The 14,916-nt window shown below is 53.3% G+C and overlaps 1 protein-coding gene across 1 annotated transcript in view; it reads left to right on the top strand.

Moving 5' to 3' along the window:
- Positions 1–14,916, top strand: part of LOC123755425 (synaptogenesis protein syg-2) — a 773,573-nt gene that overhangs the window by 645,069 nt on the left and 113,588 nt on the right. Inside the window, exon 9 of the mRNA XM_069312426.1 lies at positions 12,719–12,810. Within this exon, the coding sequence (XP_069168527.1) occupies positions 12,719–12,810 (92 nt within the window). The remainder of the gene's footprint in view (positions 1–12,718; positions 12,811–14,916) is intronic.

Below are 14,916 nucleotides of genomic sequence, written 5' to 3'. Positions count from 1 at the left end.
CTGTTACACTCTCCCACCCTCCTACAATCACTGTTACACTCTCACACCCTTCTACAGTCACTGCTACACTCTCCCACCCTCCTACAGTCACTGTTACTCTCCCACCCTCCTACAGTCACTGTCACACTCCCACCCTCTTTCAGTCACTGTTACACTGTCACCCTCCTACAGTCACTGTTACACTCTCCCACCCTCCTACAGTCACTGTTACACTCTCCCACCCTCCTACAGTCATTGTTACACTCTCACACCCTCCTACAGTCACTGTTACACTCTCCCACTCTCCTACAGTCACTGTCACACTCCCACCCTCCTTCAGTCACTGTCACACTCCCACCCTCCTTCAGTCACTATTACACTCCCACCCTCCTACAGTCACTGTCACACTCCCACCCTCCTACAGTCACTGTCACACTCCCACCCTCCTTTAGTCACTCTCACACTCCCACCCTCCTACAGTCACTGTTACACTCTCCCACCCTCCTACAGTCACTGTTACACTCTCCCACCCTCCTACAGTCACTGTTACACTCTCACACCCTCCTACAGTCGCTGTTACACTCTCCCACCCTCCTACAGTCACTGTCACACTCCCACCCTCCTTCAGTCACTCTCACACTCTCCCACCCTCCTACAGTCACTGTTACACTCTCCCACCCTTCTACAGTCACTGTTACACTCTCACACCCTCCTACAGTCACTGTTACACTCTCCCACCCTCCTACAGTCACTGTTACACTCTCCCACCCTCCTACAGTCACTGTTACACTCTCACACCCTCCTACAGTCACTGTTACACTCTCCCACCCTCCTACAGTCACTGTCACACTCCCACCCTCCTACAGTCACTGTTACACTCTCCCACCCTCCTACAGTCATTGTTACACTCTCCCACCCTCCTACAGTCACTGTTACACTCTCCCACCCTCCTACAGTCACTGTTACACTATCCCACCCTCCTACAGTCACTGTCACACTCCCACCCTCCTACAGTCACTGTTATACTCTCCCACCCTCCTACAGTCACTGTTACACTCTCCCACCCTCCTACAGTCACTGTCACACTACCACCCTCTTACAGTCACTGTTACACTCTCCCACCCTCCTACAGTCACTGTTACACTCTCCCACCCTCCTACAGTCACTGTTACACTCTCCCACCCTCCTACAGTCACTGTCACACTCCCACCCTCTTACAGTCACTGTTACACTCTCCCACCCTCCTACAGTCACTGTTACACTCTCCCACCTTCCTACAGTCACTGTCACACTCCCACCCTCCTACAGTCACTGTTATACTCTCCCACCCTCCTACAGTCACTGTTACACTCTCCCACCCTCCTACAGTCTCTGCCACACTCCCACCCTCCTACAGTCACTGTTACACTCTCCCACCCTCCTACAGTCACTGTTACACTCTCCCATCCGCCTACAGTCACTGTTACACTCTCGCACCCTCCTACAGTCACTGTTACACTCTTCCATCCTCCTACAGTCACTGTTACACTCTCGCACCCTCCTACAGTCACTGTTACACTCTCGCACCCTCCTACAGTCACTGTTACACTCTCCCATCCTCCTACAGTCACTGTTACACTCTCGCACCCTCCTACAGTCACTGTTACACTCTCCCATCCTCCTACAGTCACTGTTACACTCTCGCACCCTCCTACAGTCACTGTCACACTCCCACCCTCTTACAGTCACTGTTACACTCTCCCACCCTCCTACAGTCACTGTTACACTCTCCCACCCTCCTACAGTCACTGTCACACTCCCACCCTCTTACAGTCACTGTTACACTCTCCCACCCTCCTACAGTCACTGTTACACTCTCCCACCCTCCTACAGTCACTGTTACACTCTCCCACCCTCCTACAGTCACTGTCACACTCCCACCCTCTTACAGTCACTGTTACACTCTCCCACCCTCCTACAGTCACTGTTACACTCTCCCACCTTCCTACAGTCACTGTCACACTCCCACCCTCCTACAGTCACTGTTATACTCTCCCACCCTCCTACAGTCACTGTTACACTCTCCCACCCTCCTACAGTCTCTGCCACACTCCCACCCTCCTACAGTCACTGTTACACTCTCCCACCCTCCTACAGTCACTGTTACACTCTCCCATCCTCCTACAGTCACTGTTACACTCTCGCACCCTCCTACAGTCACTGTTACACTCTCCCACCCTTCTACAGTCACTGTTACACTCTCACACCCTCCTACAGTCACTGTTACACTCTCCCACCCTCCTACAGTCACTGTTACACTCTCCCACCCTCCTACAGTCACTGTTACACTCTCACACCCTCCTACAGTCACTGTTACACTCTCCCACCCTCCTACAGTCACTGTCACACTCTCACACCCTCCTACAGTCACTGTTACACTCTCCCACCCTCCTACAGTCACTGTCACACTCCCACCCTCTTACAGTCACTGTTACACTCTCCCACCCTCCTACAGTCAATGTTACACTCTCCCACCTTCCTACAGTCACTGTCACACTCCCACCCTCTTACAGTCACTGTTACACTCTCCCACCCTCCTACAGTCACTGTTACACTCTCCCACCTTCCTACAGTCACTGTCACACTCCCACCCTCCTACAGTCACTGTTATACTCTCCCACCCTCCTACAGTCACTGTTACACTCTCCCACCCTCCTACAGTCTCTGCCACACTCCCACCCACCTACAGTCACTGTTACACTCTCCCACCCTCCTACAGTCACTGTTACACTCTCCCATCCTCCTACAGTCACTGTTACACTCTCGCACCCTCCTACAGTCACTGTTACACTCTCCCATCCTCCTACAGTCACTGTTACACTGTCGCACCCTCCTACAGTCACTGTTACACTCTCCCACCCTTCTACAGTCACTGTTACACTCTCACACCCTCCTACAGTCACTGTTACACTCTCCCACCCTCCTACAGTCACTGTTACACTCTCCCACCCTCCTACAGTCACTGTTACACTCTCACACCCTCCTACAGTCACTGTTACACTCTCCCACCCTCCTACAGTCACTGTCACACTCCCACCCTCCTTCAGTCACTGTCACACTCTCCCACCCTCCTACAGTCACTGTTACACTCTCCCACCCTCCTACAGTCACTGTTACACTCTCCCACCCTCCTACAGTCCCTGTTACACTCTCCCAACCTCCTACAGTCACTGTCACACTGCCACCCTCCTACAGTCACTGTTACACTCTCCCACCCTCCTACAGTCACTGTCACACTGCCACCCTCCTACAGTCACTGCTACACTCTCCCACCCTCCTACAGTCACTGTTACACTCTCCCACCCTTCTACAGTCTCTGTTACATTCCAACCCTCCTACAGTCACTGTTACACTCTCCCACCCTCCTACAGTCACTGTCACTCTCCCACCCTCCTACAGTCACTGTTACACTCTCCCACCCTCCGACAGTCACTGTTACACTGTCACCCTCCTACAGTCACTGTTACACTCTCCCACCCTCCTACAGTCACTGTTACACTCTCCCACCCTCCTACAGCCATTGTTACACTCTCACACCCTCCTACAGTCACTGTTACACTCTCCCACCCTCCTACAGTCACTGTCACACTCCCACCCTCCTTCAGTCACTGTCACACTCCCACCCTCCTTCAGTCACTGTTACACTCCCACCCTCCTACAGTCACTGTCACACTCCCACCCTCCTACAGTCACTGTCACACTCCCACCCTCCTTTAGTCACTGTCACACTCGCACCCTCCTACAGTCACTGTTACACTCTCCCACCCTCCTACAGTCACTGTTACACTCTCCCACCCTCCTACAGTCACTGTTACACTCTCACACCCTCCTACAGTCACTGTTACACTCTCCCACCCTCCTACAGTCACTCTCACACTCCCACCCTCCTTCAGTCACTCTCACACTCTCCCACCCTCCTACAGTCACTGTTACACTCTCCCACCCTTCTACAGTCACTGTTACACTCTCACACCCTCCTACAGTCACTGTTACACTCTCCCACCCTCCTACAGTTACTGTTACACTCTCCCACCCTCCTACAGTCACTGTTACACTCTCACACCCTCCTACAGTCACTGTTACACTCTCCCACCCTCCTACAGTCACTGTCACACTCCCACCCTCCTTCAGTCACTGTTATACTCTCCCACCCTCCTACAGTCACTGTTACACTCTCCCACCCTCCTACAGTCACTGTCACACTCCCACCCTCTTACAGTCACTGTTACACTCTCCCACCCTCCTACAGTCACTGTTACACTCTCCCACCCTCCTACAGTCACTGTCACACTCTCCCACCCTCCTACAGTCACTGTTACACTCTCCCACCCTCCTACAGTCACTGTCACACTCCCACCCTCCTACAGTCACTGTTATACTCTCCCACCCTCCTACAGTCACTGTTACACTCTCCCACCCTCCTACAGTCTCTGCCACACTCCCACCCTCCTACAGTCACTGTTACACTCTCCCACCCTCCTACAGTCACTGTTACACTCTCCCATCCTCCTACAGTCACTGTTACACTCTCGCACCCTCCTACAGTCACTGTTACACTCTCCCACCCTTCTACAGTCACTGTTACACTCTCACACCCTCCTACAGTCACTGTTACACTCTCCCACCCTCCTACAGTCACTGTTACACTCTCCCACCCTCCTACAGTCACTGTTACACTCTCACACCCTCCTACAGTCACTGTTACACTGTCGCACCCTCCTACAGTCACTGTTACACTCTCCCACCCTTCTACAGTCACTGTTACACTCTCACACCCTCCTACAGTCACTGTTACACTCTCCCACCCTCCTACAGTCACTGTTACACTCTCCCACCCTCCTACAGTCACTGTTACACTCTCACACCCTCCTACAGTCACTGTTACACTCTCCCACCCTCCTACAGTCACTGTTACACTCTCCCACCCTCCTACAGTCACTGTTACACTCTCCCACCCTTCTACAGTCACTGTTACACTCCATCCCTCCTTCAGTCACTGTTACACTCTCCCACCCTCCTACAGTCACTGTCACACTCCCACCCTCCTACAGTCACTGTTACACTCTCCCACCCTCCTACAGTCACTGTTACACTCTCCCACCCTCCGACAGTCACTGTTACACTCTCCCACCCTCCTACAGTCACTGTTACACTCTCCCACCCTTCTACAGTCACTGTTACACTCCCACCCTCCTACAGTCACTGTTACACTCTCCCACCCTCCTACAGTCACTGTCACACTCCCACCCTCCTACAGTCACTGTTACACTCTCCCACCCTCCTACAGTCACTGTTACACTCTCCCATCCTCCTACAGTCACTGTTACACTCTCCCACCCTCCTACAGTCACTGTTACACTCTCCCACCCACCCACAGTCACTGTTACACTCTCCCACCCTCCTACAGTCACTGTCACACTCCCACCGTCCTACGGTCACTGTTACACTCTCCCACCCTCCTACAGTCACTGTCACACTCCCACCCTCCTACAGTCACTGTTACGCTCTCCCACCCTCCTACAGTCACTGTTACACTCTCCCACCCTCCTACAGTCACTGTTACACTCTCCCACCCTCCTACAGTCACTGTTACACTCTCCCACCCTCCTACAGTCACTGTTACACTCTCCCACCCTCCTACAGTCACTGTCACACTCCCACCCTCCTACAGTCACTGTTACACTCTCCCACCCTCCTACAGTCACTGATACACTCTCCCACCCTCCTACAGTCACTGTTACACTCTCCCACCATCCTGCAGTCACTGTTACACTCTCCCACCCTCCTACAGTCACTGTTACACTCTCCCACTCTCCTACAGTCCCTGTTACACTCTCCCACCCTCCTACAGTCACTGTTACACTCCCACACTCCTACAGTCACTGTTACACTCCCACCCTCCTACAGTCACTGTTACACTCTCCCACCCACATACAGTCACTGTTACACTCTCCCACCCTCCTACAGTCACTGTTACACTCTCCCACCCTCCTACAGTCACTGTTACACTCTCTCACCCTCCTACAGTCACTGTTACACTCTCCCACCCTCCTACAGTCACTGTTACACTCTCCCACCCTCCTACAGTCACTGTTACACTCTCCCACCCTCCTACAGTCACTGTTACACTCTCCCACCCTCCTACAGTAACTGTTACACTCTCCCACCCTCCTACAGTCACTGTTACACTATCCCACCCTCCTACATTCACTGTCACACTCCCACCCTCCTTCAGTCACTGTTATACTTTCCCACCCTCCTACAGTCACTGTTACACTCTCCCACCCTCCTACAGTCACTGTCACACTCCCACCCTCTTACAGTCACTGTTACACTCTCCCACCCTCCTACAGTCACTGTTACACTCTCCCACCCTCCTACAGTCAATGTCACACTCTCCCACCCTCCTACAGTCACTGTTACACTCTCCCACCCTTCTACAGTCACTGTTACACTCTCACACCCTCCTACAGTCACTGTTACACTCTCCCACCCTCCTACAGTCACTGTAACACTCTCCCACCCTCCTACAGTCACTGTTACACTCTCACACCCTCCTACAGTCACTGTTACACTCTCCCACCCTCCTACAGTCACTGTCACACTCCCACCCTCCTTCAGTCACTGTCATACTCTCCCACCCTCCTACAGTCACTGTTACACTCTCCCACCCTCCTACAGTCACTGTTACACTCTCCCACCCTCCTACAGTCACTGTTACACTCTCCCACCCTCCTACAGTCACTGTCACACTGCCACCCTCCTACAGTCACTGCTACACTCTCCCACCCTCCTACAGTCACTGTTACACTCTCCCGCCTTTCTACAGTCACTGTTACACTCCAACCCTCCTACAGTCACTGTTACACTCTCCCACCCTCCTACAGTCACTGTCACACTCCCACCCTCCTACAGTCACTGTTACACTCTCCCACCCTCCTACAGTCACTGTTACACTCTCCCACCCTCCGACAGTCACTGTTACACTCTCCCACCCTCCTACAGTCACTGTTACACTCTCCCACCCTTCTACAGTCACTGTTACACTCCCACCCTCCTACAGTCACTGTTACACTCTCCCACCCTCCTACAGTCACTGTCACACTCCCACCCTCCTACAGTCACTGTTACACTCTCCCACCCTCCTACAGTCACTGTTACACTCTCCCACCCTCCTACAGTCACTGTTACACTCTCCCACCCTCCTACAGTCACTGTTACACTCTCCCACCCTCCCACAGTCACTGTTACACTCTCCCACCCTCCTACAGTCACTGTCACACTCCCACCGTCCTACAGTCACTGTTACACTCTCCCACCCTCCTACAGTCACTGTCACACTCCCACCCTCCTACAGTCACTGTTACACTCTCCCACCCTCCTACAGTCACTGTTACACTCTCCCACCCTCCTACAGTCACTGTTACACTCTCCCACCCTCCTACAGTCACTGTTACACTCTCCCACCCTCCTACAGTCACTGTTACACTCTCCCACCCTCCTACAGTCACTGTCACACTCCCACCCTCCTACAGTCACTGTTACACTCTCCCACCCTCCTACAGTCACTGATACACTCTCCCACCCTCCTACAGTCACTGTTACACTCTCCCACCCTCCTACAGTCACTGTTACACTCTCCCACCCTCCTACAGTCACTGTTACACTCTCCCACTCTCCTACAGTCCCTGTTACACTCTCCCACCCTCCTACAGTCACTGTTACACTCCCACCCTCCTACAGTCACTGTTACACTCCCACCCTCCTACAGTCACTGTTACACTCTCCCACCCATATACAGTCACTGTTACACTCTCCCACCCTCCTACAGTCACTGTTACACTCTCCCACCCTCCTACAGTCACTGTTACACTCTCTCACCCTCCTACAGTCACTGTTACACTCTCCCACCCTCCTACAGTCACTGTTACACTCTCCCACCCTCCTACAGTCACTGTTACACTCTCCCACCCTCCTACAGTCACTGTTACACTCTCCCACCCTCCTACAGTCACTGTTACACTCTCCCACCCTTCTACAGTCACTGTTACACTCTCCAACTCTCCTACAGTCACTGTTACACTCTCCCATCCTCCTACAGTCACTGTTACACTCTCTCACCCTCCTACAGTCACTGTTACACTCTACCACCCTTCTACAGTCACTGTTACACTCACACCCTCCTACAGTCACTGTTACACTCTCCCACCCTCCTACAGTCACTGTTACACTCTCCCACCCTCCTACAGTCACAGTTACACTCTCACACCCTCCTACAGTCACTGTTACACTCTCCCACCCTCCTACAGTCACTGTCACACTCCCACCCTCCTTCAGTCACTGTCACACTCTCCCACCTTCCTACAGTCACTGTTACACTCTCCCACCCTCCTACAGTCACTGTTACACTCTCCCACCCTCCTACAGTCACTGTTACACTCTCCCACCCTCCTACAGTCACTGTCACACTGCCACCCTCCTACAGTCACTGCTACACTCTCCCACCCTCCTAGAGTCACTGTTACACTCTCCCACCCTTCTACAGTCACTGTTACACTCCAACCCTCCTACAGTCACTGTTACACTCTTCCACCCTCCTACAGTCACTGTCACACTCCCACCCTCATACAGTCACTGTTACACTCTCCCACCCTCCTACAGTCACTGTTACACTCTCCTACCCTCCGACAGTCACTGTTACACTCTCCCACCCTCCTACAGTCACTGTTACACTCTCCCACCCTTCTACAGTCACTGTTACACTCCCACCCTCCTACAGTCACTGTTACACTCTCCCACCCTCCTACAGTCACTGTCACACTCCCACCCTCCTACAGTCACTGTTACACTCTCCCACCCTCCTACAGTCACTGTTACACTCTCCCACCCTCCTACAGTCACTGTTACACTCTCCCACCCTCCTACAGTCACTGTTACACTCTCCCACCCTCCCACAGTCACTGTTACACTCTCCCACCCTCCTACAGTCACTGTCACACTCCCACCCTCCTACAGTCACTTTTACACTCTCCCACCCTCCTACAGTCACTGTCACACTCCCACCCTCCTACAGTCACTGTTACACTCTCCCACCCTCCTACAGTCACTGATACACTCTCCCACCCTCCTACAGTCACTGTTACACTCTCCCACCCTCCTACAGTCAATGTTACACTCTCCCACCCTCCTACAGTCACTGTTACACTCTCCCACTCTCCTACAGTCCCTGTTACACTCTCCCACCCTCCTACAGTCACTGTTACACTCTCCCACCCTCCTACAGTCACTGTCACACTCCCACCCTCCTTCAGTCACTGTCACACTCTCCCACCTTCCTACAGTCACTGTTACACTCTCCCACCCTCCTACAGTCACTGTTACACTCTCCCACCCTCCAACAGTCACTGTTACACTCTCCCACCCTCCTACAGTCACTGTCACACTCCCACCCTCCTTCAGTCACTGTCACACTCTCCCACCTTCCTACAGTCACTGTTACACTCTCCCACCCTCCTACAGTCACTGTTACACTCTCCCACCCTCCAACAGTCACTGTTACACTCTCCCACCCTCCTACAGTCACTGTCACACTCCCACCCTCCTACAGTCACTGTTACACTCTCCCACCCTCCTACAGTCACTGTTACACGCTCCCACCCTTCTACAGTCACTGTTACACTCCCACCCTCCTACAGTCACTGTTACACTCTCCCACCCTCCTACAGTCACTGTCACACTCCCACCCTCCTACAGTTACTGTTACACTCTCCCACCCTCCTACAGTCACTGTTACACTCTCCCACCCTCCTACAGTCACTGTTACACTCTCCCACCCTCCTACAGTCACTGTTACACTCTCACACCCTTCTACAGTCACTGTTACACTTTCACCCTCCTACAGTCACTGTTACACTCTCCCACCCTCCTACAGTCACTGTCACACTCCCACCCTCCTACAGTCACTGTTACAGTCTCCCACCCTCCTACAGTCACTGTTACACTCTCCCACCCTCCTACAGTCACTGTTACACTCTCCCACCCTCCTACAGTCACTGTTACACTCTCCCACCCTCCCACAGTCACTGTTACACTCTCCCACCCTCCTACAGTCAGTGTTACACTCTCCCACCCTCCTACAGTCACTGTTACACTCTCCCACCCTCCTACAGTCACTGTTACACTCTCGCACCCTCCTACAGTCACTGTTACACTCTCCCACCCTCCTACAGTCACTGTCACACTCCCACCCTCCTACAGTCACTGTTACACTCTCCCCCCCTCCTACAGTCACTGTTACACTCTCCCACCCTCCTACAGTCACTGTTACACTCTCCCACTCTCCTACAGTCACTGTTACACTCTCCCACCCTCCTACAGTCACTGTTACACTCTCCCACTCTCCTACAGTCACTGTTACACTCTCCCACCCTCCTACAGTCACTGTTACACTCCCACCCTCCTACAGTCACTGTTACACTCCCACCCTCCTACAGTCACTGTTACACTCTCCCACCGTCCTACAGTCACTGTTACACTCTCCCACCCTCCTACAGTCACTGTTACACTCTCCCACCCTCCTACAGTCACTGTTACACTCTCCCACCCTTCTACAGTCACTGGTACACTCCCACCCTCCTACAGTCACTGTTACACTCTCCCACCCTCCTACAGTCACTGTCACACTCCCACCCTCCTACAGTCACTGTTACACTCTCCCACCCTCCTACAGTCACTGTTATACTCTCCCACCCTCCTACAGTCACTGTTACACTCTCCCACCCTCCTACAGTCACTGTTACACTCTCCCACCCTCCCACATTCACTGTTACACTCTCCCACCTTCCTACAGTCACTGTCACACTCCCACCCTCCTACAGTCACTGTTACACTCTCCCACCCTCCTACAGTCACACTCCCACCCTCCTACAGTCACTGTTACACTCTCCCACCCTCCTACAGTCACTGTTACACTCTCCCACCCTCCTACAGTCACTGTTACACTCTCCCACCCTCCTACAGTCACTGTTACACTCTCCCACCCTCCTACAGTCACTGTTACACTCTCCCACCCTCCTACAGTCACTGTCACACTCCCACCCTCCTACAGTCACTGTTACACTCTCCCACCCTCGTACAGTCACTGTTACACTCTCCCACCCTCCTACAGTCACTGTTACACTCTCCCACCCTCCTACAGTCACTGTTACACTCTCCCACAGTCCTACAGTCACTGTTACACTCTCCCACCATCCTACAGTCACTGTTACACTCTCCCACCCTCCTACAGTCACTGTCACACTCTCCCACCCTCCTACAGTCACTGTTACACTCTCCCACCCTCCTACAGTCACTGTTACACTCTCCCACCCTCCTACAGTCACTGTTACACTCTCCCACCCTCCTACAGTCACTGTTACACTCTCCCACCCTCCTACAGTCACTGTTACACTCTCCCACCCTCCTACAGTCACTGTTACACTCTCCCACTCTCCTACAGTCACTGTTACACTCTCCCACCCTCCTACAGTCACTGTCACACTCCCTCCCTCCTACAGTCACTGTTACGCTCCCACCCTCCTACAGTCACTGTTACACTCTCCCACTCTCTTGCAGTCATCATTGCACTCTCCTTTGAATAACAACTGTGAACTTTACAACCTCTAAATGCACTTTACACTATGACAAGCTATACATTCACTCTGGACATTAACAAACTCTTGGCCACTCAGGACATTAACAAACTCTTGGCCACTCTGGACATTAACAAACTCTAGGCCACTCTGGACATTAACAAACTCTAGGACACTCTGGACAAACAAACTCTAGGCCCCTCTGGACATTAACAAACTCTAGGCCACTCTGGACATTAACAAACTCTTGGCCACTCAGGACATTAACAAACTCTTGGCCACTCTGGACATTAACAAACTCTAGGACACTCTGGACATTAACAAACTCTAGGCCACTCTGGACATTAACAAACTCTAGGACACTCTGGACATTAACAAACTCTAGGCCACTCTGGACATTAACAAACTCTAGGCCACTCTGGACAAACAAACTCTAGGACACTCTGGACATTAACAAACTCTAGGACACTCTGGACATTAACAAACTCTAGGCCCCTCTGGACATTAACAAACTCTAGGACACTCTGGACAAACAAACTCTAGGCCACTCTGGACATTAACAAACTCTAGGACACTCTGGACATTAACAAACTCTAGGACACTCTGGACATTAACAAACTCTAGGACACTCTGGACATTAACAAACTCTAGGACACTCTGGACATTAACAAACTCTAGGACACTCTGGACATTAACAAACTCTTGGCCACTCTGGACAAACAAACTCTAGGACACTCTGGACATTAACAAACTCTTGGCCACTCTGGACAAACAAACTCTAGGACACTCTGGACATTAACAAACACTAGCCCACATTTAACATTAACATCCTTCACTGTCGTGCATCAATCATCATGGTAAACAGTAGTGTCCCTTTCGGCAGGTCGCTCCCAACCACTTGGACTGGACGCTAGAACGACGGTCTTGCGTAATACAGGTCGGCGTTCAATCCCCGACCGTCCAAGTGGTTGGGCACCATTCCTTTCCCCCGTCCCATCCCAAATCTTTATCCTGACCCATTACCAGTGCTATTGGTGTGGCGGCGTGTGCTGATAGTTGCCTTCCGGCAGGTCGTCCCGGGACTACGGTGTGCTCTCCTGCTGGGCCACCAACACCGTCGGCACCCAGGCTGACCCCTGCCAGTTCACCGTACTGGAGGCAGGTCAGTCACCCACCGGGCCAGTTCACCGTACTGGAGGCAGATCAGTCACCCACCAGGGCCAGTTCACCGTACTGGAGGCAGGTCAGTCACCCACCGGGCCAGTTCACCGTAATGGAGGCAGACCAGTCACCCACCAGGGCCAGTTCACCGTACTGGAGGCAGGTCAGTCACCCACCGGGCCAGTTCACCGTACTGGAGGTGGGTCAGTCACCCACCGGGCCAGTTCACCGTACTGAAGGCAGGTCAGTCACCCACCGGGCCAGTTCACCGTACTGGAGGCAGATCAGTCACCCACCGGGCCAGTTCACCGTACTGAAGGCAGGTCAGTCACCCACCGGGCCAGTTCACCGTACTGAAGGCAGGTCAGTCACCCACCGGGCCAGTTCACCGTACTGAAGGCAGGTCAGTCACCCACCGGGCCAGTTCACCGTACTGGAGGCAGACCAGTCACCCACCAGGGCCAGTTCACCGTACTGGAGGCAGACCAGTCACCCACCGGGCCAGTTCACCGTACTGAAGGCAGATCAGTCACCCACCAGGGCCAGTTCACCGTACTGGAGGCAGGTCAGTCACCCACCGGGCCAGTTCACCGTACTGGAGGCAGGTCAGTCACCCACCGGGCCAGTTCACCGTACTGGAGGCAGACCAGTCACCCACCAGGGCCAGTTCACCGTACTGGAGGCAGACCAGTCACCCACCGGGCCAGTTCACCGTACTGGAGGCAGACCAGTCACCCACCGGGCCAGTTCACCGTACTGGAGGCAGGTCAGTCACCCACCGGGCCAGTTCACCGTACTGGAGGCAGACCAGTCACCCACCAGGGCCAGTTCACCGTACTGGAGGCAGACCAGTCACCCACCGGGCCAGTTCACCGTACTGGAGGCAGACCAGTCACCCACCGGGCCAGTTCACCGTACTGGAGGCAGACCAGTCACCCACCGGGCCAGTTCACCGTACTGGAGGCAGACCAGTCACCCACCAGGGCCAGTTCACCGTACTCACCGGGCTCAACATCCCACAGTGACGTGTAAGCAACAGATGATCAATATTGATAGTGTTAGAGTAATGTGTTAAACTCCTTCATGTCATCATACAAGTTCCCTCACTCGACGTCTTAAGAGACAGCGTAAGTTACGATGTTTTGATCACTCTTCGCAGAGGTAAGGTAACGATGTCATGAGGCAGCACAGAGGTAAGGTAACGAGGTCATGAGGCAGCACAGAGGTAAGGTAACGAGGTCATGAGGCAGCACAGAGGTAAGGTAACGCGGTCATGAGGCAGCACAGAGGTAAGGTAACGAGGTCATGAGGCAGCACAGAGGTAAGGTAACGAGGTCATGAGGCAGCACAGAGGTAAGGTAACGAGGTCATGAGGCAGCACAGAGGTAAGGTAACGAGGTCATGAGGCAGCACAGAGGTAAGGTAACGCGGTCATGAGGCAGCACAGAGGTAAGGTAACGCGGTCATGAGGCAGCACAGAGGTAAGGTAACGAGGTCATGAGGCAGCACAGAGGTAAGGTAACGAGGTCATGAGGCAGCACAGAGGTAAGGTAACGCGGTCATGAGGCAGCACAGAGGTAAGGTAACGCGGTCATGAGGCAGCACAGAGGTAAGGTAACGTGATCATGAGGCAGCACAGAGGTAAGGTAACGAGGTCATGAGGCAGCACAGAGGTAAGGTAACGAGGTCATGAGGCAGCACAGAGGTAAGGTAACGCGGTCATGAGGCAGCACAGAGGTAAGGTAACGTGGTCATGAGGCAGCACAGAGGTAAGGTAACGCGGTCATGAGGCAGCACAGAGGTAAGGTAACGAGGTCATGAGGCAGCACAGAGGTAAGGTAACGCGGTCATGAGGCAGCACAGAGGTAAGGTAACGAGGTCATGAGGCAGCACAGAGGTAAGGTAACGATGTCATGAGGCAGCACAGAGGTAAGGTAACGAGGTCATGAGGCAGCACAGAGGTAAGGTAACGAGGTCATGAGGCAGCACAGAGGTAAGGTAACGCGGTCATGAGGCAGCACAGAGGTAAGGTAACGCGGTCATGAGGCAGCACAGAGGTAAGGTAACGAGGTCATGAGGCAGCACAGAGGTAAGGTAACGCGGTCAT

This window comes from Procambarus clarkii, chromosome 1, assembly GCF_040958095.1.
Source record: "Procambarus clarkii isolate CNS0578487 chromosome 1, FALCON_Pclarkii_2.0, whole genome shotgun sequence".
Classification (NCBI taxonomy): Eukaryota; Metazoa; Arthropoda; class Malacostraca; order Decapoda; family Cambaridae; genus Procambarus; species Procambarus clarkii.
Note: the sequence above shows the minus strand (reverse complement) of the source record. Positions and strands in the feature narration are given on the sequence as shown.